The 27,500-nt window shown below is 35.9% G+C and overlaps 3 protein-coding genes across 3 annotated transcripts; 2 read left to right on the plus strand and 1 right to left on the minus strand.

Annotated features, from left to right (window-relative positions):
- The first annotated feature begins 812 nt into the window (after positions 1-812).
- Positions 813-6,942, plus strand: LOC133686152 (uncharacterized). Its single transcript, XM_062106953.1, has 5 exons — positions 813-978; positions 1,656-1,825; positions 1,972-2,129; positions 2,218-2,284; positions 6,720-6,942. The coding sequence occupies exons 2-5, from the start codon at positions 1,688-1,690 to the stop codon at positions 6,816-6,818; spliced, it is 462 nt and encodes a 153-aa protein (XP_061962937.1). The 5' UTR covers positions 813-978; positions 1,656-1,687; the 3' UTR covers positions 6,819-6,942.
- Positions 6,943-9,999: 3,057 nt separating this feature from the next.
- On the plus strand, positions 10,000-13,008 carry LOC133672924 (malate dehydrogenase, glyoxysomal-like). Its single transcript, XM_062093502.1, has 9 exons — positions 10,000-10,184; positions 10,319-10,534; positions 10,758-11,072; positions 11,210-11,299; positions 11,404-11,487; positions 12,296-12,331; positions 12,464-12,553; positions 12,639-12,733; positions 12,829-13,008. The coding sequence occupies exons 1-9, from the start codon at positions 10,113-10,115 to the stop codon at positions 12,899-12,901; spliced, it is 1,071 nt and encodes a 356-aa protein (XP_061949486.1). The 5' UTR covers positions 10,000-10,112; the 3' UTR covers positions 12,902-13,008.
- Positions 13,009-13,660: 652 nt separating this feature from the next.
- LOC133674839 (protein TUNICAMYCIN INDUCED 1-like) lies at positions 13,661-15,558 on the minus strand. Its single transcript, XM_062096150.1, has 3 exons — positions 15,492-15,558; positions 14,944-15,065; positions 13,661-14,695 (listed from the first exon to the last, which is right to left on the minus strand). Exons 1-3 carry the CDS (start codon positions 15,556-15,558, stop codon positions 13,826-13,828), a joined length of 1,059 nt encoding a protein of 352 aa, XP_061952134.1. The 3' UTR covers positions 13,661-13,825.
- Between the last annotated feature and the right edge of the window lie 11,942 nt (positions 15,559-27,500).

A 27,500-nucleotide genomic window follows, 5' to 3' on the forward strand; every position in this document is an offset into this window, starting at 1 on the left:
ACAGCTCATATTAATTGGCAACAATCGAATCAACGGCTCTGATTCATCTCCATTGACTTACCACAAAAGAGACGATGCCAAGTATGTAAAAAGTCTTGAAAATAGTTTAAAGCCTTTGTTTTTTGCTTTATCTCCTAAAGTTAGTGTTAAAGATGCGATTTTTGATGGCTCTGTTTTGGACGATGCTTTGATTCATCTTCATTGAAGATAATTTGATTGTAGTGTGGTTTTAATCGTAAACGACGCCGTTACATATATATATATATATAAATCAGCCGGGTCTCACCAGGGTTTGACCGGGTGGACCGGGTCCCGGGTCGACCGGGTTTCGCCGGGCCAATTCCCAAACGGGTTTTTGCCTCCACCCGGACCGGTCCCAGGCCCGGGTCGACCCGCCGGGCCGGTCCGGGTTTTAAAACTCTGCTCTTAATGACTAAAAACACACCAACAAATCTCTCTCTCTAAATATATAAAATTAATTATAATTTATGAAATTTTATATTATTATCAACTTCAAAACCCGTAAAATTAATTAAAACACTTTATTATTTTCACTTATATTGTTTTTTTTTTCATACAATATAAATAAAATAATTTTCAAACTACTTTCAAATACAAATAAGTTATAAAAAATAAAAATTATTCAAGGAATTTTTTCATGTGTTTTATGCAAAATATTTTTAAGAAAATCACTTATTTTCAACAAAACAATTGAAACTTTAAACTTTGGGCCCCTTTACTTAAGAAAATTATTTTCTATGAACATATTTTCATACAGAAATTAGTTTACAGTAGACATGAAAATATTTGAGAAAATTATTTTCTACTGACATGTTTATAAGAAACACATGGGATGTGATTGTCTCCTCCCTCTCTGCTCACTCGATCTCCCCCGCCCGCTGCCCACCCTCCCTCTCCGACTCTCTGATACCAGTTCTCTACTCTATCTGCTCTCTCCCGCAGCTGTCCCTCTCTCAGGCAAGTCTCTATTTCTCTCTCTTCTATTTTTTTATCGCACTGGATGCATGTGCACGGGTCTGTTTGTTTGAGCTACTGTTTTTAGTTTCGATACCTTTTGCTTTATTTTCTTATATCCCTCTCTATTATTCCTCCGTTTCCAAAAAAGACCGTTGGTTAGGGTTTCGAATTTCTCGACTTTTGTTTGCAGCATTGTTACTCCTTTAGTGACATATAGGGTTTAATTGTTTTATTGTATTTGGATTATTAGGTTTTAATAAATACATTTATTAAGATTTTCACATGGACTAGAGTGGAAAACTTGTAATTATTTAATGAGTTTTGGCTTCCGAAGAAGCTGTTAGCAATTCATGATTTAGCACTGCTTTGTGTGTGTGGTGAAGTTGCAATCTTGTTAGTTTTTAATTTAACTTAGAGTGCTGATTGATCACACCGTGAGTATTTTGCTTATGCTGAATTAGATGGATTCCTAGAATTGGGGAAAGTAGATCCCTGCAAGAATTGGGCTCCATATAATGCATTTTTTTCTATGACGAGGAGTGTGTTTCCAGCTGAATGCATTCTGTTTTTTCAAGATTGTTTCTTGTACAATATCATTATTAAATTTCTAGCCTCAATGAAAACCATGGATAATAGGATTGTTAGTCAAAGTTTTGATTCTTTGGATGTTCATACAGCGTATTTTCCTTTGACCCATCAATAAAGAAAGATGAGTGATTACCTATCAACAACGCTGCTTACAAAGAAGAAAGAGATCGACTGCGTTATCAGAGATGCCATCGACAAGGTCCTTGTCCTCCGCTTCGGCCGCGCCTCTGATCCCGTTTGTCTCCATCTCGATGACATTGTATGATCCCCCTCTCCCTTGCTTTCAGCACTCCGCTCTCTCTCTCTCTCTCTCTCTCTCACACACACACACACACACACACACACACACACACACACACACACACACACACACACACAAATTAAACTATTGTTTCCAAGTTGCAGTTATCGAAATCAGCTCGTGAGGTTTCAAAATTCGCAACAATAGCCTTGGTAGACATTGATTCGGAGGATGTTCAAGTTTATGTCAACTATTTTGACATAACTTTGGTTCCTTCTACTGTTTTCTTCTTCAACGCTCATCATATGAAAATGGATTCTGGGTACAATTTCCCCCCTCCCTATAAGGGAAATTTAATTTTTCATTTCCATTTTGTAATGATAATTAGTGTATCTGCATCGTTGATTCAGGACTGCAGATCACACTAAATGGGTTGGTGCTTTTCACAGAAAACAAGATTTTATTGATGTAGTTGAGGTATGCTTGTTTTCTTATTTAATTTCCCTTTATTTTTTCACCACTTTGAGTTTGTGTATCCAACATGCACTTGTGAGAACTGAAAGTCACGCACCGGTATAAATATTTTGATTTAAACGAATAATGAAATAGCTGATTTAATCTCTACTTGAGGACATACCATGGAATTTGATTTACCTTTCAGTTGCGTTCACTAGTTTCTTGTATTGGATCTTTTGATTATTATAGGTTATATATTATGATTGATAATTGCCACTTGGTACTGGACTAGGTTAGGGGCAAACCGGCAAGGTGCTAATTGTTCCCACCTGGTTGTAACCCATTTACAGCTGCACAATTTTTACCCTTTGGCAAAAGTTGTGAATTTCTTACTGTGTGAAAAAGGATACTAATTGATTTCTACAAGGACTTTGTCGCTGTTGGACATAATTGCTTGCTCGTTAGACATAGAAGACTAGGGTTGAATGAAGCGTTTTCGAGGAAAAAAAAAGGCAAGACAGTGTCAGCAATGGCTACTGGATAAAAAAATGAAGATGCAGACAGAATCTCGTCAAGAAATCGAGTTAGGACCCTTAGCCTAAAGCTATGATACCATATTGAAATATAGAATTAGGTTGGATGATTTTTTTTTCATATCACTAAGGGGTCTTTATACAATATACATATCACTCATTTAGATAAGTCAACTATACAATTGAATAGGCTACAATCTAGGAGCTAAAAGTTAGGCAAAAAATCAACTAACTAATTGACAGCTATATACAACTAATATATGTCAACTCAACTAACACTCTTTAGCTCTTTATCCTCAAATCAATAGATGAACTGAAGTTGTTAATTGAAGCCTTGGAATTCTATTACGAGGCCTAATTATGATCATCTAGCATCATGAGACAGAATCCTACGACGAGCTGGATTTGATTTTAATAGCTCCTTTAACTGCTTTACTAGAAGAACAACTGAGGTTATGAATTGGTAGAAACCAAGACAGCCTATACACCTTCTTTGCCTACATTTTCTCCTATTAGTGAAGACGGTGACTCCTTTGCTAAGCACATTCAAGAGATACATGCTGATGTGTGGAAAAGGATACAAGACAACAATGAAAGGTATAAAATGGCAGTTGATTTGCGTAGAAGATTTGTTGAATTTAAAGAGTGATTTAGTTATGGTTTCGCCAAGGGGTGCATATCAATAGCTTCATTTGAGAAAGCCGAGGGCATTTCAAGTATTTAAGTAGTCAGGTGAGAATGTTTATCTCTTGGATCTTCCCTTGGAATTACACATCAATCCTATATTCCATTTTTTGTGGATCTAAGTATTTATGATGGACATCAAGATGGTGGTGGTGAAACTTCTAATCATTTATCTTCAAGAAATTGAGCGTGTTATTCAAGACCAGCATGTACATGGGGGATACCAAAAATACTTGTTTAAATGGAGAGGTATACAGGTATTTTGAAGCATTTGGTTTACTGCTCAAGAATTCCAAAAGATGAATTGAGTACTATGCACAATGCACCAATCAACGAACATGTTGGAGCTGAGTTTTTCAAAGTCAAGTGGAATTGATGAAGAAGAGTCCCTTTACAGGTGTATTTCTGTCATTTTACAGAGCAAAGATTTTTAGCAGTAGTTATTGATTAGTAGTCTTTTCCTTGATAGTTTAGGAGTTCACTTTAGTTTTTCTTGTGCTAGTTGGTTTTCCTTCTTAGATTAGGATTTCTCTAAAGTTTATAGATATAAGCATTGTCATACCTGGATCATATTTGTGAATAGCTTTGTTAAATATTCTTTTCAGGACCATTCCTATTATAAAGGTATTAAGCTTGATGGTAGGCGCTTTTGTGGAGAACAATCCTAAGGTGTTTCTTGATAGTTTATCTGGTCTGGAAAGTTTCTTTAAATGGTATCACTTGAGGGATGGGCAATTTTTTTTTTTGTGGAGCTAAAGGAACAACTAATGTTTGGTGGGAAATATTTCAACTGTTGTGTAATTGACACGCACACTAACATTTTTTTCTGCCTAACAAGGTTAGAACTTCAACTGGAATGAAGATGTCATGATTTCTATTGTATCTAGAAGGGCAATATTTCACAAATTCCTTCAGTTTAGCTGCTTGTAGGCTTTTATTCAATGGCTGATGCAGCTCAAGTTGCTTTTAAGATTGAGGAAGAAGACTTCCATGAGATTCCAGCCACGTCCCCTGGTAGGAATGAAAAGTTAGCTATTGGCTTCATTACGGAGAATTCTGTTGATAAATCTCAAGGAATTTCCCACTCTATTCACAAGTCCACTCACCCTAATACTCCTTATTCATCTCAAGGAAGCAGTTGATCAAATTCCAAGGGAAAGAAAGAAGTGTAAAATACCGTTTTCTATTGCCTTAAGGCATCAAAAATAGAAACGAATCTGGTTGATGTTTCAAGTGTAGGGGCTTCGGCAGCTTTTCTTTTGAATGTCCTAGTAAGGCACTTTCACTTCCTAATAAAGGACAAGCCTTAGAAGCCATCAATGAGGAAGAATTTGAAGAAGTTATTTGTTGAGATGGATGCAGATAAACATTCAAAATTGGAAATCAGATTCCAATGTTGAAGAAGATACAATCAAAGTTGGAAATTGGATTCCAATGTTTAGTGTTTTTACCCATGCTTGCAACTTATGAGGTTGTTGAAGATAATGACAATTGGAGACATATTTCTATATTCAACTTGAGAGTTAACACTATGATCATATGGATTGGGGTACTTGTGCAAACATCATATCTGAAGAGGCTGTCAAGAAGTTATAGGTTTGAAGACAGAACCTCACCCTCAACCATATAAAGTTGCATATGTCGCTTGGGTGGATAACACTAATTGGAAAATTGAAGAAAGATGCTTAGTTACTCATAAACCTGGTGGATTAGTCAATGAAGTGCAATGTGATGTCTTTCCTCTTAGGGTTTGCCATATTCTTTTGGGTCGTCCATGGTTATTTGATTGAAGGATGCAGCATGATTCCTTACTAAATCAAAAGAAATTTAAGCTCAGGCCACAGAATGATCTTTAGTTGTCAAAGTTGAAGAGGTTGCCAGGTCATTCATTCTTCATCAAGCGCGTTGATTAATGGGTGATGTATTCCTAGGTCCTGCTCCAAACTCAACAGAGTTGAGGTTTTCAAAGAGAACTGTGGAGCAGCTATGCTATGCTTAGAGAAACACTCCACTTTTGAAACTCAACATTAAGTGATTTTTAATTAAACAAGAAGTCTTTTTGGTTAAAAAATTAAGTGTCCTTGTGGATTTTTAATGTTTGGGTTTTATAGCTTTGAGTCATCAGTTATTTTGTAAGCAGGATTACTCAAAGTCTATTCTTATTTAGGAAGTTGGTGTTTTAGTTTTTAATAGTTTATTTCTGTTTTTCTTTCCAATTCAAGGATTAGTAATCCTAGTTTTTTAAGGAGTCCTAATCTCTACATAGAAATGCTATTGTTTTTAGCATAGTTGAGTTATTATGAAATAAATTGAGAATTTGAAGGCTTGTTGCCTACGGTTTGTCAGTTTCTTCTCCTCTCTCTTGCTTATCTATTTTCTCATAATTCTTCTCCATTGCTTTGAAGTTCTGCCGCTACAGTGCTGCAACTTACACAATTCACAGCTTGATTTCTCGTTATTTCTTTCTAAACAAGCTCTATTCTACTCTAATTTTACAAATAACAAACCATAGCCACCACCATGAATCCTTTGTAGGACGCAAATACCAAATCTGTCCTACATTATTAGGTTATGATATATTAAGAATAATAGGTAACTTAGTTACCAAATCAAAAGACCAATAAAGTTAATGCAATGCAACTAGCAGGAAGGAAAAAAAAACTCAGAGTGGCCGAGGTTTCTTCAGGGTTTGTGTAGTTGTCTTCCCAAATTTTAAGAACCTTTCACGTGAAGAGTACTGAGAACCAATATTATTTTCTCAGGTTTTGTTATTCAATTCCTTGGTTTTAATTTGGTGTGAAGTGATGCAAATATTAGATGTTTTACTTGGATGATCTAGCAGCTATTTTTGACAAGACTCTTTTAATTAACGATGCTCTCTCCTCCTTGGATGTGTCAGAGTTTGTTAATTGATGGGAGACTGTTTTTAAGTATTGAAACTTTGAGGAATAAATGTTCCGTTACAGAGGAGACCTACATAATGAAATTACAATGGAGGCAACGGACTAGTCCCCAAACTTGGTTATTGTCGAGCTATACTGCAATTGCACCGTGTCGGCTGCAGTGTGCTGTATTCATTTTTATGTCTGTACAAGTTCTTCTGCAGTTGGTCACACATGAAACCGGTTTCTTTTTTCAGAAATGATATTTGATCTATAAATCTTTTCTTGTATATGATGGGATCAGTTGCAGACTGTACTTGATATTATCTTATAAAAACTTGTTTCCTGCTCATACAGGCCATATTCAGAGCAGCCATGAAAGGCAAGCTGATCGCGAATTGCCCCCTGCCACCAGAGCGGATACCAAAATATGAGTTGTTGTACAAAAACTTGTAAAGGTGGCCTCTTTAGGTCTTGTATAATTTCTATACTCTTACTATCCTGCCACTCTAGTGTTTTAACAGCCAGTGAAATGCTGTCAATGATAGTAGGCTTTTATCATGGAAGGATTTTTCTACTATTCGCTGTTCACTGTCCTCTATTTCTCATCTAGCTCCCTTGACAATAAAGGTGACCTTCAGGCCAAAGGACTTCGAACTGTACGAGGAAAGCTACCTATAAAATAGAGTAACCTTCTTTTGAACCGAGAATCATGAACCTCAACTGCTTGTCTGAAAAACTGTCAAATAACAACGTAGAGGAAGTTATTAAAAGATGAAAACCAATCATCTGCAGATGTGGTACAGCTGGTCAGCACACTCAACCAAGTAATTATTTATGGCTCCAATTTGACAAAGTGAAAACCATCGTCGAAAATAACTTAAGAAGCGACAATTTGAGGGGTTTTCAAGTAAAGACACCAAGAAAAGCAGAAACTGAAACTATTGTACTCACGGGAGTGGTTAGCGTTTCAGTTTGTCATCATCACGACTACCATTTTTATTCCCACTTTTGTTAGTAACCAAATACCAGCATGTTTCTATCATAGTAAGCATCTAGTCCAAATTGCAGAAACGCAGTTCTCCAATGGGGTTGCTTAAAAGTCTGCCACATCATAGCAATACCGCAGGTCACCCATCAAATAATTACAACTTGGAGGATTAGGGATTGCTTCGGTTGATCCCCAAAAATGGATTGGGATGCAAGAGCATGAGAGCATGTTTTAGCTTGGAAGATGGGATCGATGCAGCACTTTTTAAGAGCAGCTTGCACACACACCTGAAGGAAGCATCACTGACTTGTTTTTTCATTAACCTATCTCTGTTACAGAACTCAATTCAGCATGAGTTACGTTGTTTGTACCCCCAGAATTCCTTTTTGTAGAACAGGACAGGAAGCGGATTCCTTTTTCTTTAAGCACGCAAGAATTATTTTTTTTTCATTTATCATCACATTTATTTGATGAGGAAGTTAACAAAAATCTTATGATATAATCTAGATAAATAATGGTTCCCTTCCTAAAACTGAAGGATCAAATTGACTATTTTTATGTCATTGAATTTGAATAAAATAGTAAAAAGAGATTTAATGGATTCAAATCCAATGGCCATCAAAACACAGGCAATGCACAGATGCAGAAAAAAACAAAAAGGGTAGGGCAGCAACCCTGAAATTGCGAGCGAAGTTGAGCAGAGTGACATCAAGCTGAATCTGATGCCTTGTTGCTTAGGTGAAGTCTTCAAACGTCAGCATGTATCATTATCCGAATGTGTGGAACAGCTAGAAAGTCTTAAAATCCCTGGAGTTTTAGTCAGATTCTAGCTTTACAGATAGAAAAAAAAGAGAGGGGAATATGATTCCTCACCATCACATCATTTTGAAAATCCCAGAAAGTTGTTTGTCTTTCTAATTGATAGGAATCTTTGGTTGTAATGCCCCCCATCAAATAATCTAACAAGCACAGCTGATTTTCACACTAGATCACAGGGATGGGCTCTAAATATTATTATTTGCAGACCAAAATAAAGTGCTTCGGGCCCTAGATTTCTCCTCCATATTCCAGTTTATGCTAAAATAAAATCCAAGCCCTTCAGCCCCCCTGAATTACAGTTGCATCAAGATATTTTCACTCATATCTCTGAACAGAAAGAAACCATATTCTTCATTTGGTATCTTTCACCATGGAAAGGAATAGCAGTAGCTACCCCAAGGATGTGTGTGAAAAAATCTACAAAGTACTTTCTGTCTCTCCAGCTTTCCGAGCAATTCGCCGTGTCTCAACTCGCCCACAAGATCCTAGGCCTGCTAGACCTGCTCCAAATTCCTCACAACCACCCTCTCGTTCTAAGAAAATCATTGATACCCAATCCCAAACATATTCTCCAAGAAAACATCGCAAGTCTGCAGAGGGTGCCAAAAGCCATGATACTCTTAGGAATAGAGAAGCAGCAGAAATGGTTCCTGTCATCTTCGATTTTTCAAGCCAGGGTGTTCCAGCAAATGGTAAATCCAAGTTAGCTACTACTCCACTTCCTTCCATTCCAAAGAACACCCAAGTTGCTTCCAGGATGGAACCTGGAGCTAAAGCATCAAGCATGGCTGTGCTGCAAAGTCCTAGCCAAGGAAACAAAGCCAATAATCCCAAGGTTGAATCACCTCAGCATAACAAGTTGGAAGAAGGTAGCAACAAGCTAGGGATGCACATTGAAGATATATTCACTGACTACATCAATCGTACAAAGATTAAGCTTAGGAGGACTTTGTAAGGTGCTGGACATGAAAACCAACATGCTAGCTCAGGAAAAGATAAGTTTACGGATTACATTGACTGTGCCAAGGTTAAGCTTAGAACTACTTCAAGTATTGGCGGTGGAAAGTCTTAAACTCCTTTCAAGTGAAGATCAAGAGGGAACTTGGGCAACTCGACTTTCGTTTAAAAGTATAATTTGGATGAATAAATGCAATTGCTTTTCGTCATTGTGAGAGACCTATATATGTTGTGGAGCTTCTTTTTTTTTTTGCATATTTATCCTATGTATGCCATGTTTATTATTTATTTTACAATTAAAGACTCAATTTTTCATTAACTTCTTGTTTCTCCTTTCTTTGTCCCCAAGAATTGATGGAATCCCCAACAGTGCTTGGTGGCTTCGGGAACCTAATTTCTTGTGTGTTGGAAGCATTAATGGAAGTATAACATACAATGATCGGTTCTCTGAGATTTCCACACAACGTTACAATAAAGAGGGATCTCATAAAAAAAAACCATAATAGAAAATATCTCGTGAACTGTTCACTAGTAGTGGATATATTTTTTTCCCATCACATTAAGCAATTAGCCAGTTTGAAACAATAGAATTCAGAATTTAGTAATATTTTATCACAAACCATCACCAAGAGAAAATTGAATGCATTCTCTGGTCATAAGAAATAATGATCTATTCAATAAATCTTTCAACACTTAGAAAATAAAAAAAGAAGAAAAATATTACAGCCACAGGCAGACAATCTGAGACATCCAGAGGATAAGGGTCCAAAAACTTGTTTCTACGAATACAATAGCATTTAAAACAAAAAACATGTCACCTTCTTGCCTCCCTTTCCTCAAAAATTATATCTGCCAATTATGACATTATCTCCAAAAATTAATTTATTGGAGTTATAAATCCATTCATTGATCATATAGGTAGTGTGTCCTGTGACGCCAAAACAACTCCTGACCTCCCAGTCTTGCAAAACACGCTGATAGCTATGGAGTCCATCAGAGAGGCTAGCCAAAGGATTGCAAGGATATCAGCTCATCTCCAACCTCCAAATTCCCAGGTCCTTCTTTTTGTTTCATCTTTTCACTTGTTTTATAGTTAATATAATTGTTATATGTGCATATCCCTATATATGATTTTCAAGAAAGTTAGATATTTTTTTTTGAGAAATATTTGTGGTTTGTGTTTCGATAGACGGAGGAAAGCTGTGTTTTGAAGAGAGCTGATTGCAGAGCGAAAGGAGGGGCACCAGGGTTCAAAGTCGCTATCTTGGGTGCTGCTGGAGGAATTGGCCAGCCTCTTGCGATGCTTATGAAGATGAATCCTTTGGTCTCTGTTCTTCATCTTTATGATGTTGTCAATACTCCTGGTGTCACTGCTGATATTGGTCACATGGACACTGGCGCTGTGGTAATTTATTAACGCATCATTAACTATGTTTTTCATTTTTTTATCTTGCATATGTGTAGTCATGTCTAATTGTGAAGTAAGGTAATCCTTGTATCTCTGAATTGTAATGTTCTTGATTTGGAATTGGGATTCATTATTAACAGATGTTTTATTCATGAATTCAAACTTCATCATGTAGGCTAGAAAGTATTTGATAGTTACAGTCCACTATTTGGTTTTCTAGGTTCGGGGTTTCCTAGGGCAGCCGCAGCTTGAGAATGCTCTTACAGGGATGGACCTTGTGATCATACCTGCTGGCGTGCCAAGGAAGCCTGGAATGACTAGAGATGATCTATTCAACATCAATGCTGGGATCGTCAGAACTCTTTGCGAAGGAATTGCAAAGTGCTGCCCGAATGCAATTGTCAACTTGATCAGTAATCCGGTCAATTCTACAGTTCCAATTGCAGCAGAGGTTTTCAAGAAAGCTGGAACTTATGATCCAAAGCGACTTCTAGGAGTTACAATGCTTGATGTTGTGAGAGCAAACACATTCGTGGTATCCAATCTGAAAATTGGACTAACTAATAGTTTCTTGCACATATAGTCCTGCTGGAAAAGCGCCAGGTGGAGCTTTTGTGCTTTCTATTACAGTCATTTATAAGTTTTCTACTTTCTCCTGTGATTTCCTCGCAGGCAGAAGTTCTGGGACTTCATCCTAAGGAAGTTGATGTTCCAGTTGTTGGAGGCCATGCTGGAGTCACAATTTTGCCTCTTCTGTCACAGGTTTCGTAGATTGTTTTGCCAAACATTTCGATGTAAATTAGATGTTTAAAGCTACTGCTAAAAAATGTGGCACATTTTGAAATGAATTGATTCATTCTTTGCAGGTTAAGCCTCCTTCCTCCTTCACCCCTGAAGAAACTGAATACCTGACCAAACGAATTCAAGATGGTGGAACAGAGGTTGTTCAGGTAATTTTTTTTCTTCCTTTCCTTTTCTTGGAGCACGTGGGATTGCAATACTGGGTGTTATGAGACCACCCTTCCAAGCGTTTTGTTGAAGTCATCTGCTTGGACAAAGAAAGAGAATCAGCCAATGTTTAAGATACAAATTGTTACCACCTTTCTGGTAACATTTCGGTGATCTGATATAGATAAGCATGTCCTATAGCAGCTTGTTATTGTAGATTGAGCGTAAAATCCCAGGAGGGACATGGACAAGGATGGTGGTTTCTTTAATTGAACTTGCTAGAATTAATATTTTTATTGAAGAACAGTTTTGTTAATTTCATCTATTGCATCGTTTCTGATCAAGAAGTCCAATGCTTCCAAACTTCACCATTTCATTCTCCTTTCATTAACTGCTAAACATTTTGAAGTACATTCCTAGATGGCATCCAATCTCACAGCTGCACATTTTTGCGAATTTTTAAAGCTATAATTGTACTTCGCAATATCATTCTCAGCAATGATTTCTCTGCTTTTTTTTAGATTTTGATTTCTTATATGGCACTGCATGTTTTTGTCATGATGTTCGCTAAATCATGATTTCCAACTCAATGCAAAGTGCCACAGTGTCTGTGCAGGAATTGAGTTCTCTTTTTCATGCTGACACGTGTATCATCTCTCTGCATCCTATTTTCACCAATTTTTTAATGCAATTGCTCTTAAGTTCATGGTTCCCAACATACAAGTTCCTCAAACATCTTGTATGCTTCCTTTCCATTTGGATTTAATAGATTGGTTAAACTACATTAAACAATGTCCCTGTTATTGGCAGGCGAAAGCTGGGGCTGGCTCTGCAACACTGTCAATGGTTAGCCAATCTATCTCCTCCTTTCTTTTCTTTTTTTATTCTGCAACTTTGATTACAAAAGTGAATTATAAAATTCCAAACCTAGTGGACTTATTGAACCAAAAATTTGACAAGGGATATGCAATTGTACAGGCGTATGCAGCTGTTAAATTTGCAGATGCCTGCCTTCGTGGCTTGAGGGGAGATGCTGGTGTTGTCGAATGTGCATTTGTAGCTTCTGAGGTATTTTTTTGGAAGCCTTTCTTTGTAAGAATCTTCACACTTGCTATTTTAACCTTTCAATAATGAAGCATATTGTTTATAATAGGTGACAGAACTCCCATTCTTCGCAACCAAGGTACGACTTGGCCGCAGAGGAGCCGAGGAAGTCTATCAACTTGGTCCCCTAAACGAATATGAGAGGTATGAAGAAAGCATTTTACCACTCGACTGGCTTTCCTTTGTTGGTAAAAGACAATCAACAAAAATATTCACCGTTTTAACTATATTTTTAACAGGGTGGGGTTGGAAAGGGCTAAAAAAGAGTTGGCAGAGAGCATTCAGAAGGGGGTTTCCTTCATCAGGAAATAGTTTCAATCCAAGTAAAGCAAATTACGCAGAGTTAAATTAGTTTCTTGTATCCGGACCAGTTGGAAATCAACTCTACTGAAAAATGATATTAGCCGATACGAAACCCACCAAGAGTCATCATTTTTTTACATCTTTTATGGCTTGAGAGAGTACTTGCAATTATGCCGTCAAGTCTGAGTTCAGTATTTTGAACACCCAGAATCGATCTTTTACCACAGAGACATGTCATCTGACCAATCTATTGCCCAAAATAACATACCCGTCTCTCCACAAAAGTGGTTATAAAGGGGTAAACTGACTCCACCGGCTTGTTTGAAGAACCGACAACAAATGGCATTGTTTCCCCATAACACGAAAGCTTCATCTTAAATCCCGTCCAGCTGTTTTATTCCACGCATGGGGAAAGCAACAGATGGCTGGATTTAGTGCTCAAATGCCTTAATCCTCACATTAATTCGATTGGTAAAGATTGTTTTGTCTACTGCAATGGTTTCCATCTTGATACTGCCTTAAAAATAATGAATTTCACCGGAAAAAAGTATGATCGGCTCGTTCTCTCTTGACCTGATATATAACCTACACTTTCTGAATTGATTTTACAGCAGATATTTCCAGAAAGTTATCAGAAATGACTAGCTATAAATGATAGTTATTTGTAACCTGTTGGACTAGCTCCTGAAAAAGATTTCCAGGTGCTGCCAAGAAAATGTTGGCAACACAAATAATTAATAAGAAACACCAAAAGATTGAAGGCTATCATTTTATCACTCATAGAACAGACAATATGAACCTTTTCATCATATCTTCTTCGTTCAATAGTTTTTACAACGTCCATCTCTACTATCTCATTACGTGTAACTGGAAAAAAAGAAAATATGTACAGCTTCTCCAGCAACTTTGACAAAATTAGTCCCCACCAAGGATTTACAAGGTGAAGGGATTGGAAGGAGGGTGGACAACAGGAGTTCTGGACGTGCTCACATTCCCTGCAAGCACATGAGGAGCCACTGTATCCTCCACGATCACAGGGTTAGCCTGCACCACTCTCTCCGGTACTATCTTCTGGCCATCAACCTTAGCCAATACCTCAAAATGCATCCTCACACTCACAGGCTTTGGCCTCCATTTAGGAATAGCCTCCAGACCAAGCCCATCTACTTCTTTCAATTTCTTCTCAACGCCAAACCCTATCTTAACAAATGTCTGAGCTGGCACATCTGCCTTCAACAACTTGAAGGAACCTTTCTTATTAGCCTTGGGACCCAACATAGAGGTAAACAATTTCTCAAAACCAACCAAGTTCGAGTTTGAGCCATTCACAGAAGCGAATGGCCACATTGTAGTGAAATGTTTAGGAGTTAGAACAGTAGTAGCTTGTTCCAAATCAACGGTGGAGAGGGCATCAACAGGTTGAGATTTTGCAGACAAGGATAGCTCCACAAGTCCAGGAGCAAGGTCCTCCAGCTTGAGTCTGTTATTAGAAGAAGGTGATGATGATGGAGATGTGAGCGAGGTGGGCCCAACAATCCTCGGAGAGAGGAGCGGAGCCCCTTCAGAACGAACAGCATGACGCAGCTGTTCAGCTAAGGTTAGAAGCCCAGAAGCAAAACCAGATCGAGTTCGATTTAGAGGCAATGGAAGATCAATCGGGTGACGCAGACTAACTGATCTCGCACCCTTCACCGGGACAACAGCACCATCTGCTAAAATGACTTTCTTCAAGACACCAGCATCCACATCATGCTGCAGATTAAAAAATAACAATAAAATCTTTTCAGATCCCGAAGAAATTTCCTATGGTAAACTAGGGGTGAAAATGTAGCCGAAATCATGGTAGCAAAAATAAATTCTACCATTGAAAAGAACCCGGAATGAATTAGAATGAACCGATTAAAATGGAAATCAATCACATTCCGGCAATGAAAAGCGCATATCTTTGGCATCCTGAACCCATATCTCGATGGGCCCAGCAAGATGAAACGGAGCTAAAACAGGCAACCCATTACCATCCTTTTTTTGTTCCATCAACCCGTTTTCATCACCGGGTGTAACAGGGTCTCAACTCTAAAAATAGGCAAATCAACAAACTCCCAGCGTTTCACGTCCTCCAATAACATGAACGGAACCACCTTATTATCAACCTCCACATCAAATTCATAAGCCACTGAATGACTCACGAGTGTTTTAAGCTATCAGCTTAACAAGAGAAGAGTTATAGGATTAAAGAGAAGAGTTATAGAAGAAAAGTAGAGAAAAGAAGAATTACTGTATTTGCTATTGTTATTTCTTACCCTTTACGTTTCCAGTACACCAACTTATATTCTAGTGTTTTCCCTTTCCAGTTACAATTGTTCCTACTACTTTATTCCAACTATTAACGGTTAACTACCTTAAAAACTAACTACCTCAGAACTAACTTATCTCACATGATCAAATCAGCAAGTTGTACAACTATTTTCTTCACATGCCTTCCACATTCTGCACATGCTTAAATCTCCATCCTTTTTTTATTGAAGACTGGTAACAATTCCCCCTTCTTAAAATGATTCTTGCCCTCAAGAATCTTGACAGAAGCCTGAAAACTGCTTACTAAGCTCATCTAAATCTTCCCAGATAGCGTTTTCATCGAACAGATTAGACCACTGCACCATCCCCATTTTGGCGGCCGTGTTACCTTTCTTCATTAGCTTTCGTTCTAGAATTTTCTACTAGAGTCACCTTAATCTTCCCATATCCATCCATTGCAGGTAATGTAGTTGATACCGCCACATTACTTCCCACCTTCTTATTAAGTACTGAGACGTTGAAGATTGAATAAATTAAAACTCCTTCTGGAAGTTGTAATTTATAAGCTAGCTACAGCACTAATCTTCTAGATCACTTTATAAGGACCATAAAATCTAGGGTTAAGCTTGAAGTCTTTCCTCAAAGCCAAACTTTTCTGTCTATATGTTTGTAGTTTAAGGTAGAAGAATTAAATCTCGCACGCTGAACTCTCTCTTAGTCCTTCCCCTGCCAGCCACATGTTTCATCCTGTCTCTTACCATTCCTAACTACTGTCTTTGAAGAACCTGATCCATGCATGTCCAACCTTAACTGCAACATAGCATCCACTGCAACCACTAGAGATATATGTCTTGTGGCACTATTCCCCTACTGGGAGGTTGGTATCCATACAGTGGCTGAAAGGGGCACATTTTAATGGATGAATGATAGCTGGTGTTATACAATCATTGGACCAAGGACAACCGTAAAAGCCATTTCTTAGGATTATACATCGTCATACTTCTTCAGCACTTTTCCAAACACCGATTCACCCTCTCAGATTGTCCATCTGTGTGGGGGTGATATATTGAGCTCAAGTAACTTAAATCCCAACTTTTTAAATAATTCCCTCCAGAACAAACTTGTTAGTGAAAACTGAAGCTGGAGGTCCATGAAACTTACAGAAATGATCTAAGAATATTGGAGCAACATCCTGAGCTGTAAAAGGATGGGACGGTGTAATGAAATGAGCATATTTGATGAATCTATCATTTATCACCATAATTGTATTATTTCCCTTAGATTTAGGTAGAGGTTCAATTAACCATTTGTTTCGCTGCATGCCAATAGAAAAATGCCTTCAACCTTTTATAAGAGTTCTGAACCCCAGCATGTCCTCTTGTGTAGGAATCACGTGCAGCACCCACCAATCTGTTTCTTAAGTCATCATTATTCTCAATCACAATTATGTTTTTGTATTTTAATACTCCATGGGAAAGATTGTAGTCGGGCCAACAAGCAGCTTTGATTAGTTACTCAGCCACAACATTTCTCCATTTTGGGATCATTGTTGTCATGACCAATGTTTGGGTTATTCCCTAAATTTTTATTTTTTTTATTTTTAAAATAAAAAAATAAAAAATAAAATAATAATAGTAAAGAGACCAGTGATGTTTAAAAAGCTGGAAAGAAATGATTTTAAATATAGAAAAATCAAGTTGTAATTTTAAACGGAATTAGAAATATAATTGTACCTCATTATATCTAAAACTGGAGAAACAATGCAGATTCAAGATTAAATTAAATAATTATTGGAAGAATCTGCAAAAAAAATTAATTTCAGGAATATAATTCAATTTTTAATAGGTCAATTTGATTTAATCATGAATCAAATTAAAAGTTTAATTATGTTCAAGAATTAATTTGGATCCAATTAAAGGATTTAATTAGGTGCAAAGACTTAATTATACTTTAAATGGGTCAAATTAATGTTATTAGGGGCTTAATTGGTGAAAAAATAAGTTTGGAAGCCTAATTTGGACTTAATTAAGAAGATTGAAATTTTAGAAGACCAAACTTAATTTTCACAAAGTCATTTGGTTCAAATCAGGGGTAAAATCACAGTAAATCAAAGTTTTGGGGTCAATTAAGAGCTAAATTAAAAAAATTCACAATCAATGATCATTTTAAAAAAGACGCCAAATTATAAGGGTTCAATTGATTAAAATCATGAGTGAAATTAAAAAAAATTAAAATTTTAATGGTCAATTGAAGGTAAAATTAAAGAAATCCATGAACAAAATACAAAAATGAAAAAGCTGTTAAAATCCAAGGCTGACATTGAAGTTCACCAGGGGCAAAATTATATAAAATTAGAAGTTGAGGATCGATTAGGGGTGTAATTGATAGAAATTACAAATCGAAGGACTAAATTGAACTTTACCAAAACAATTTCGTTTTGGTTACTGTTCATCTTTTTCTTTTTCTTCATTTTTCAATGAAAAGACTGCTCAGGAGGTACTTTTCAGGAGCATTACTTCACCTCTCCACCAAATATAACAAAACTTGCACAAAAATGATCACTTGACATTTGACTACACTCTGGTACGACCTTTTTTTGATCGATTAACACCACAACAATCATGGCGCCAACCCAAAGAGGCTAACTCAAACAGCCTTCATTTGACAATTCATGATACCCACTTTAAGCCAATTGTTGGGATCCTTCGAGGCTAAATCAAGGGCCAAGATTTGGTATCATTAAAGAAAAAATATCTATCTTCTACTCCCTATAAATAAGGGTGGATTTCATGGCCTGAGCATGAAGAAAATCAGGTGCAAAGTTGACAAAAAATCAGTCTCCCTCCCTAGTTTTTTTTTATGTCGCCAATTTTCTCTATTCCCTCTATCTCCACAGTGATCTCAGCCACTCTAACCTCACCCACACCGTGACCAATGGTGACTCAACCTTCTCTACTAACTCATCCTCTCACCAATAATAGTAACAGTCGCCGCCACCACCCATTTCTTCTTTTTTTTCCATCGTCGGCTTCTTCTTCCTCCCACAGCTAATACTGGCCACCATTTCTTCCACTAACGCCTCTTGAGCCACCTGCTAGACCTCCTAATCACAGTTGAAACTCTTGCGCCGGGTGAGCTTCTTCTTCTTCCATCCCTCATTTCCCCCTGAAACCTTTTTAGTTGCATGCAGAATGTGAATATTGATTCATATTTTGCAAAATAATTAAATCTTGAGATGGGTTGGATCTGCTTCAGCCCAACCTATATGGCTATGTCGATTCTAGCCCAACCCAAAAGAAGAAGAAGAAGATGGGTCTGTTGGCTCGATAGGTGGCCCAACCCAACTGAGTCAGGTGAGACCAATTTCGGTTCAGCCCAATATATATATATATATATATATATATATATATATATATATATATATATATAATTCCAATGGTCATTTCAAAATATTTGTGATTTTCTCGTATGTTTTTTCAATAATTTTGCATAATATCGAGTTGTAGACTTCACTGTAAGATATAAATCTGGTATTAAAAATACCCAGTTTTCTCCAAAACTTTTCTTAAAAAAATTGAAAATTAATTTCCTTTTACAAAAAAAATGTTTTGCTTTCGTGCATACAGTAAAATTCTAAAAATTTTCCAAACATATTTTCTAAAAATTAGAACATTTTTATCATGCCTTGTTTTTTTAAGAAAAAACGAATATCATAACCAGTTAATGATTATTCATTAGGGTTTGGCCAAAATACAAAAAACTCATAACAATTATTCTATTCGGAATGTTAAGAATTAGTTATATTTAGAAAATAAATGTGATGCTATAATTTGGACTTTTGAACGGTTAGGATTTCACCCAACATGGTAGAGATTCTCTCATGAAAGGAGATTTGCCTTGGACTTTAAAAAAAGACCAATGGATAGAGACACAACTTAGAAAAATAATAGAATAACAATGCAACTTACCTTAGGTAGGGTGCACTAAGGGTGATGCATCTTTCCCTTGCACAACTAGTTCCTTACTTAGACTCTCACAACCATAGGTTTCCTAGTAATCATAATATTATGTGGGGACTCTTGAACCTTATAATCATAATTTTATGATTTTATGATTATACTCAAACCCCTTTCCTTTCCCAATACCTCTCACGAGGTTACCAACATCATTTGACGTCGCCCCATGATAATTGTTATAGGAGTAATTGATTTCCATATACTAAGATGGAACCACTACTGCCACACCATAATTCCTACCTTGTTGGTCCTCACTTAACTCTTTTGAATTCAAGATTAAGTCAACCTTCCTTGACAAGGTATTAGCCATAATATTTTTCCTTCCCTTCCTGTATTATATGACATATCCCAGCTCAATCAATTTAGTTTCTCCTTTTCTCTATAATGAAATGTGTTTCTTCTACTCTAGCAGGTATTTCAAATTTGCATGATTAGTTTTGATGAGGTATTGGTCACGTTCCAAATAATGTCTCCATCTTTCTGCAACCATCAAAATAATCGTGATTTCCTTCTTATAAATCGATAATCCCATATGCTTCACACTTAATGCCTTACTAATACAGGTTATAGGTCATCCTTTTTGGCTTAATACATCTCCCAACCTCGTAGTACATGCATTAGTCTCCAAGATGAACATCTTATGAAAATTTGATAAGGCCAAAACAAGAGTTTGATACGAAGCCCTTTTGAGTTGTTCAAATATTTTTTGAGCATTAACATTCCATTTGAAACTATTCTTTTTTAGCAAGTCAGTGAGTGGTTTGCTAATGATGCCAAAGTTCTTAATAAATTTTCTATAATAGTTTGCTAGTCCCAATAAGCCTTTTAATCCTTTTAAATTTTTTTTGGAACAAGCCAGTTTTTCATATCTTTAGTATTTCTTGGATAAGTTCCAACTTATTTAGAACAAATAATGTGTCAAAGATACTTTACTTTGTCTTCACAAAATGTGCACTTAGATCATTTGACAAACAATTAATTATTATGTAATGCTTCCAAAACAATTCTATGATGAGTAATGTGTAAGTCTAATGTTGAATTATAGATCAATATGTCATAAAAAAATAATCTTCATAAATAAGTTTCCAATATATTATTCATTAAAGCTTGAAAAGTAGCAAGGGTATTTGTTAAACTGAAATGCATTAACTTTAACTCATAATGTTCATAATGAGTTTTAAAGATTGTTTTCTCTACATATTCATCACACATCCTTAACATGAGATAGCTTGACCTCAAGTCCAATTTTAAGAACTTTGATCCATTCAACTCGTCCATCAATTCATCAATGAGAGGTATTTGAATTTTTTTTTTGTATTATGATGTTGTTCAGCTGCTTGTAATCCATGTGGAACCTCTATGTTCCATCCTTCCTTTTAACCAGTATAACTGGTGATGTAAAAGGGCATTAATTGTGCTAGATAATGCCATTTGACAATATTTCCTTTACCAACCTCAATTTCCTCTTTATGAATGAAAGAACTCTTGTAAGGTTTGATGTTAACTAGTTACACCCTTGGAACAAGAGGAATTTTATGATCTAGTCTCTTTACTGATGGTAATTGCTTAGGTTCATCGAAGATAGACTGAAATTCTTTCGACAATGCCTTTACTTTTGTATTTTCAATCTTCTTGTTTGGTTTTTTTGAGACTGTTATTGAAAACAATTGTTAAACAAAACCAAACAAAGCTTTATTTAAATTTTTATGAACATTAATTGTTTTATCATCTTTAATATAGCTTCTTCCACTATCCCTTTTAACTCTATTGGTCTTCTTTCTTTTCTAAAAGAGATCTTCATCTTGATAAAATCTAATAAAATAGAAGAATACCTTCTTAATTGATCTACTTCTATTATCATGTCACACCTTCCACTATAATAACTTCAAATAAGCTTGAAGTTGATATCCTTGCATGAACCATGATTGTATTTGCTATTGTTATTTCTTTCACTTTATATTTCCAATACACCAGTTTATATTCTAATGTTTTCCCTCCAATTACAATTGTTATAACTATTGTATTCCAACTACGAACGACTAACCACCTTAATAATTAACTATCTCACAACTAACTAATCTCACACGATCAAATTAGCTAGTTTGTTACAACTATTATCTTCACATGTCTTTCATATTCTGCACAAGTTTAAATCTCCATCCTTTTTTTTTTTATTGAAGATTGGTAATAGAGTGTCTCTCAAATCAAAACTCAAAATCTTAAAATCACCTGTTTGAAACCTTAAACCCTTCACTATTGCTTCCTTTAAATCCTACAACATGAAAAAAATTATTATTTAAAATAAGGGAAGGAAAGATGCGGCTAGAGGAATTAACAGTTTATGAAGTTAATTACAGACCAAGATCACTTTTGAATGGAAAGGGGAATTGATGTCTAGTATGGAGATCAAAGCTTCAGTTAGGTATAAAATTGTAAATATTAGTGATATTAGGGTTAGGTATCGGTTTGATGATTTCATAGTCACTAATATGCGTACCAGATGAGGGGATCAAACTAAGAGGGGAAATCAATATATTGAGAATTGGATTTTAGAGAGGAGGATTTCTTAATTTTCAAGGTTTATAAAAGGGAGAAGGTTTTAGATTAATAGAGGGTTTATGAAATGGTGACATGGAATAAAAAGGGCTAATGAGAAGATAGAAAATGATACAAAGATGAAAGATGATTGGTTAAGATCTGTTGGTGTTCAGAGAAGGAATAAGCTTTATATTGACGTGGAAGAAATGGAGGAGGGTGGGGTACAAAGATATTTACAGTTGTTTTTGCATTGAATGTTCGGTTGATGTTAAATAAATGACTTGTCATTAAAAGAAGTAAGTGGAAGGTCGAATCAAAACCAAGGATCTTTCCATACATTATAGCCAAATACAGCATGACACGACACTTTATAGCAAATTTGAATTCAAAAATAACATTCTCAAACCATGATACTTTCTGTTAATGTAAATGATTAAGAGGATAAACATAATAACATCACCGACCAGTAACTATATGTTTAATATGAAGCAATAAGGTTTAATATGAAACATGTCCCATGAATTTGGTTCTCTAAAAAACAGAAGGAAATAAAGTTAAATGTGTGATTTCAACAATACTATAAACAATAAGTAAAAATTTTTTTTACTGTAAAGACTCACAATAATAAGAAAAATCAAGAAAACAATCTTGTACTCACAGAGTCTTGACCCATTCCTTTTCCCTCGTTGCTTGATTAACCAGGTTTAGAAACCCTTAATAGCATCAGTTGCTAACGATATCAGAGGTTTTTTTTTTCCAAAGAAAACGCTGTTGTAAATTGGAAAGGATAAGTTAGTTATGTTAAATTAATTTTTGGAAAGACTCGCGAGGGTTTGTTCATTTGTTTGTATAGCATTACTTAGTGTAATTTTAGTTTAGCAGGTCTCACGCCACTCATTAGATGAATTTAGAGACTTAATAGGTAACTTCATGATGTCTTAAAAAATCCAAATAGTCTAGGACAAGGGATCCCGGGTTGGTTAATCAGTTAATCAATTAGTCATAGCAATCTCATCCACTCTTTTTAACCAAGGTAGTTGATAACTTATACTTAATACTTGGTAGACTAAGGTGCTTGTGGCTGGTACCTGCAAAAGATCCCTTTTAATGAAGGTGGAGACTCTCCGACGCTTAAATAAATATCTTTACAGAGAAATAAAATACAATGATATTCTAGAGAGAAGTGCTTTGAAAATATATATGTAGTAGAGAATGAAGATTATAAATCTCTATTCTGAAGGTCTCATAGTATATTTATAACTTATGAGTTTTGTCCTTTTATAAAGATGAGTGACTAGATTATAATTTCATCTTTGTGATATTTTAGTTGTATTCCACTTATTTTATCCAACAAAAAGATGTCAGAGACATGACGAGCCATAAAAGATTTTAATACACCTAATGGTGTTGACGAAATGTAGATTTGTTTAATTAAGCTTATTTGTTGAGAAATAAATTCTCTAAGATTTTAGGAAAAAATCTATGGAATTAATGGTGTTAGATTCATGTATTATGTTTGAATCTGTGGGTGTAGCGAGTTTGGCCATGCTCGGGCTATGACAACAAAAATCTTCAGGCTCGACACTTTCAGAAAACACGTGTCAGACCCATTCTATTGGCCTAAAAGTGCATCAAGCTAAGCTACTAGGCTTGGCAACACCTATTGGACCCAAGAGTTAGGTTTAGCAGGCGTCAGACTTAGGTTGTGTCTGGGTCTAGTGTACTACTAGACCTAAATGTTGGGTCTGGCGCCATCTACCATACCCAAGTGTTGGGTTTGATAGATGTTGTCACACCCAAACATGAAATTGGTGTTGTCAGTCTCTAATATGAGTTTAGCATTGGTTAAACCCGGTGTTTTAGGGACTTAATACACTGTCAAGCCTAAACATGACTAGGTTTGGCTAGTGCCAAATTTAACATGTTTGAGCTTGACATATTGTTAAGTCTGGCATTTGCCAAACCCAATATGCTCAAAGTTTAATACACTGTCAAATTTAATCATGAGTAAGTTTAGTTAGCACCAGACACCATCAGTTATTGAATCTGATTTTGGTCAGATTTTTAAACGTGTCTCTGTTAGAGTATGTTTATATTCACGCATGCTAGTTCATTGCACCAGTAATTCAAAAAAATTATATCCATATATTTTTTTTATTCGATATTTTTTAATAAAAATATATAAAGATAAAGACAAAATCTTGTTTCATCGTAACGCAGCCGGTCGGTAAGAATACCTTTTCCCAAAAAGTAAAAGATAACAACTTTATCACTTAATTTTTCAAAGGAATGAAGCGGTGGCCGCTAGCACTGTACTTTTCTTAGCTTCTTCTTACTATTAATTTGACGCGCTTTCAGGGTTAAGACCACCACGATCACAATCGAAGGGGTACAGGGCCACATCCACACGTCCGGTAAAACATTCCAGAACCCATCATAATTGTCGGTGCCAATATTTGCCACCTTCATGGCATTTGGAATGGCTGCATTCAGTCTCTTGTCCCCCATTTCTCCGTGTGTAAACAGGTGGACTCTCATATTCATCCTCGCTTCCAATAAATCCGGCATGTAGAATTCTAGTTTCAAGCGATCAACCTGATCGGAAAAAAGGGGTTTGAAAACAATCTTTTTTCTTGAACTATCAATGGCTATTACTTCATGAGAATATATATATATGAAATTGTAGCAGAACTGAATATTCAAAAGTGAGAATTTGTTGGCCTCTGAAAAGTGGGTTGGGTTCCTCGAGTCAATCTAGGTACATTAGTTGGTCCAGCCTGTCCGTACTCCGCACAGTGGCAAGCGATGAAGATGGTTCCGAGATGCTGAAAAATATGAAAAGGATTTATGATTTCCAAGATTCCAGGAGATGGGTTGAAATTTTGTAGTCGGGACGCCCACTTGTGCTTCATATGTTTTTAATTCCTTGTATATCGCTTTATGGAATGAAGATAGGCTTCCCCAATGCGGAAGTAGCATATAATTTTTTTTTTGGTTAAGAAGTAGCATATAATTAATTGAGGTTGTCGATTAAGAAAGAGGTGTCTGTCTCTCAGTACTGATTATAATAATTGAGTAAAAAATTATCAACCAATCACCTCTTCACGGCCCTTTACGTTACATCAGCTTTTCTTTAGTCGTATTCAGAACTCGCATTTCCTCTGTAAGATTCTGGGGGGGGGGGGGGGGGGGGGGAACACGCACCGGCACTCAATGTTTCTCCATCTTCAAGAGGTTTCAAGCTCGAGCTTCCTCGCTATTATCCATCTCGAAGTCAGCAATATTTGCAAGTTAATGATGAATTGCAGAGAATACCTTCTATGTTTATGATAATAAATAGTTTGAAATAACCACCTAACTATACATTGAACATGAACCGGAGCTTGATTTCATTGAGAAGGAGCCTTTCTCAGAGGAAACTCACCGGTATAATCCTTGTAAGAGTAGATTTTCAAAGCCTAGTACGCAGTATAGCTTATCTGTCATCTGTATTTTCCTGGCTATCAAATGAACACCTTTAGACCAAATATCAAACGATAATTCATATCAGGTGATAGTCAGGTCATGGTATTTAATTATCATTGTACTGTGAGATGTGAAATCTTGTCGATAGGTTTGTCACCTTTTTCTTTTCTTTTTGATCGACATGGTCTGTCACTTTTGGACACTGATCGATTTTGCAAGCGATGTTTTGCAAGCGATGTTTCTCCATTTTGATGTGCGTATCTGCTGCTTGATTTTCATTTTCTTCTTTTATTTTTTAATGGGAACAATTAATCCATAGCTATCTTCAATGTGACAGAGAGAGAGAGAGAGAGAGAGAGATGAAAGTCATTGCAAGATCACAATCTTTTGTGGGGACTAAGGTTATAATGATTCCTTTCAATAATTCAATTAATATTAGATTAGTCAGATTCATGTCTTGGACGACACTTTTATTACTGTCTACACGATCCACTGTGATGCGAAAACTTTTGCGGACTGTCAATTCTTGGAAGTCATCATTAAGCACCAAAAAAGCTCGTCGGTTATGGAGCTACATCAATCATGCGCTCCATAGCCATTTAATTAGTGTAACGTCCTCGATCCTGCAAAACTTGACAAGGGATGGGAGCTTTCCTTGATTTCAACGCTGCCCTGCCTTATCTCCTGGTGAGACTGCAACAATGGCGATATTAAAATTAATCTTATGCCGATTTTTTGTTCTGATTCTGATTTTTGGAGAATCTTGAGGGTTATATACAAATGTTAACGTCCAAGTAGCGACTTTCTATGATCATGGATTCATGATGGAGGTAATTCAATTTTGAAGTGTGCTCAATTGAACCAAATATAATAAATTAAATATACGATACCATCTTTTTTATATCTCTTGAGCTTTAACATAATCTTCTAAAATCTCCAATAAAGATTGTTATTGTGTTTGCGTGCGACACATTCTCACGTCTAGATTTAAATCGGACTAGTTATATATCCCGTGCGATGCCGCGGATCAATTATTTTTTATATTTCAAAAAAAGCTAAGATTTAAAAATATTAGGTTTTTTTGCAAAGTTATACCTAAAAATCTTAGGTTTGGTTGCAACGCCTAATCCAAGAGTAATATTTATAATATTAATAATAATATTAAACTTGGGTTAACCCTTAGTATAAAAGTGTCTGGACTGCAATACCAGACCCAATAGCATTGGACGTGGGTCTGACTGCAAGGTCGTGTCATAAAAGTGTGATAATTAAATAGATTAGTTAAAAAGAAAAAAACAAAGAAAAAAACCAACAGGAAGAAAAAAACTAATGAAGAAAAAGAAAAAAAATATGAATTAATTGGGTTAACCTGTCATACCTTGAATTCGCATCGTGAAAGTTTGATAATTAAAAATAAAAAAACAAATTAATGGGTTAATCCAGAATTAACTGAGCTAACTCGTTAAACCAGGTTAACCTGTCAAACCTGGAATCCGTGTCATAAAAGTTTGATAACTAAATAGAAAAAAAATTTAACATCAACAATTTAAATTAAACGAAAAAAATTAATTTAAAAGAAAAAAAAGCAAAAAAAAAATTCAGGTTAACTTGTCAAACCAAGTTAACTCGTTAAACCTCGGATCCGTGTCATGAATGTCTGGCAACTAAATAAAAAAAAAGTGAACATTAACAAACTGAACTAAATGAAAAAAATTAATTAAAAAGAAAAAATAAAAAACAAATTCGGGTTAACTCGTCAAACCATGTTAACCTGTTAAACGCAGGATTTGTGTCATGAAAGTTTGATAACTAAATAAAAAAAATTGACATTAACAAACTAAATTAAACAAAAAAATTTATAAAAAAAAAATAAAAAAAAAAATTGACGGGTCAACCCAGAATTAATTGGGTTTATAAAACATTAATAAACTAAATTAAAGAAAAAAAATTTGCTAAAAAAAACAAAAAAAAAGCAAAAAATAATTTTCCAAAAGGCATAAAAAAACAGCCAAAAGAAACAACAACAAAAAAAACAGTAAAACAGCAAGGACAATAAATCAGTGTTTTACCGTGGACTCTTTTAGCTATTTATAATACTGCGCTAAATTCCCAACTCACTTTCCGGGAAGCTTAACATGGTTGTTGGCACTGTATCGGTTCCACAAGCCATTCCCAGCAATCAAGTAACTCTAGGGAACAGAAAGAGCATCTGATTAAAATTACATTTCCTTTTAAGTTAGAAGGGAAAACTTTCCTTGGAACCAATTTAAGCCAGAGTCAGGCATGAGAAGGTG

This window comes from Populus nigra, chromosome 1, assembly GCF_951802175.1.
Source record: "Populus nigra chromosome 1, ddPopNigr1.1, whole genome shotgun sequence".
NCBI lineage: Eukaryota > Viridiplantae > Streptophyta > Magnoliopsida > Malpighiales > Salicaceae > Populus > Populus nigra.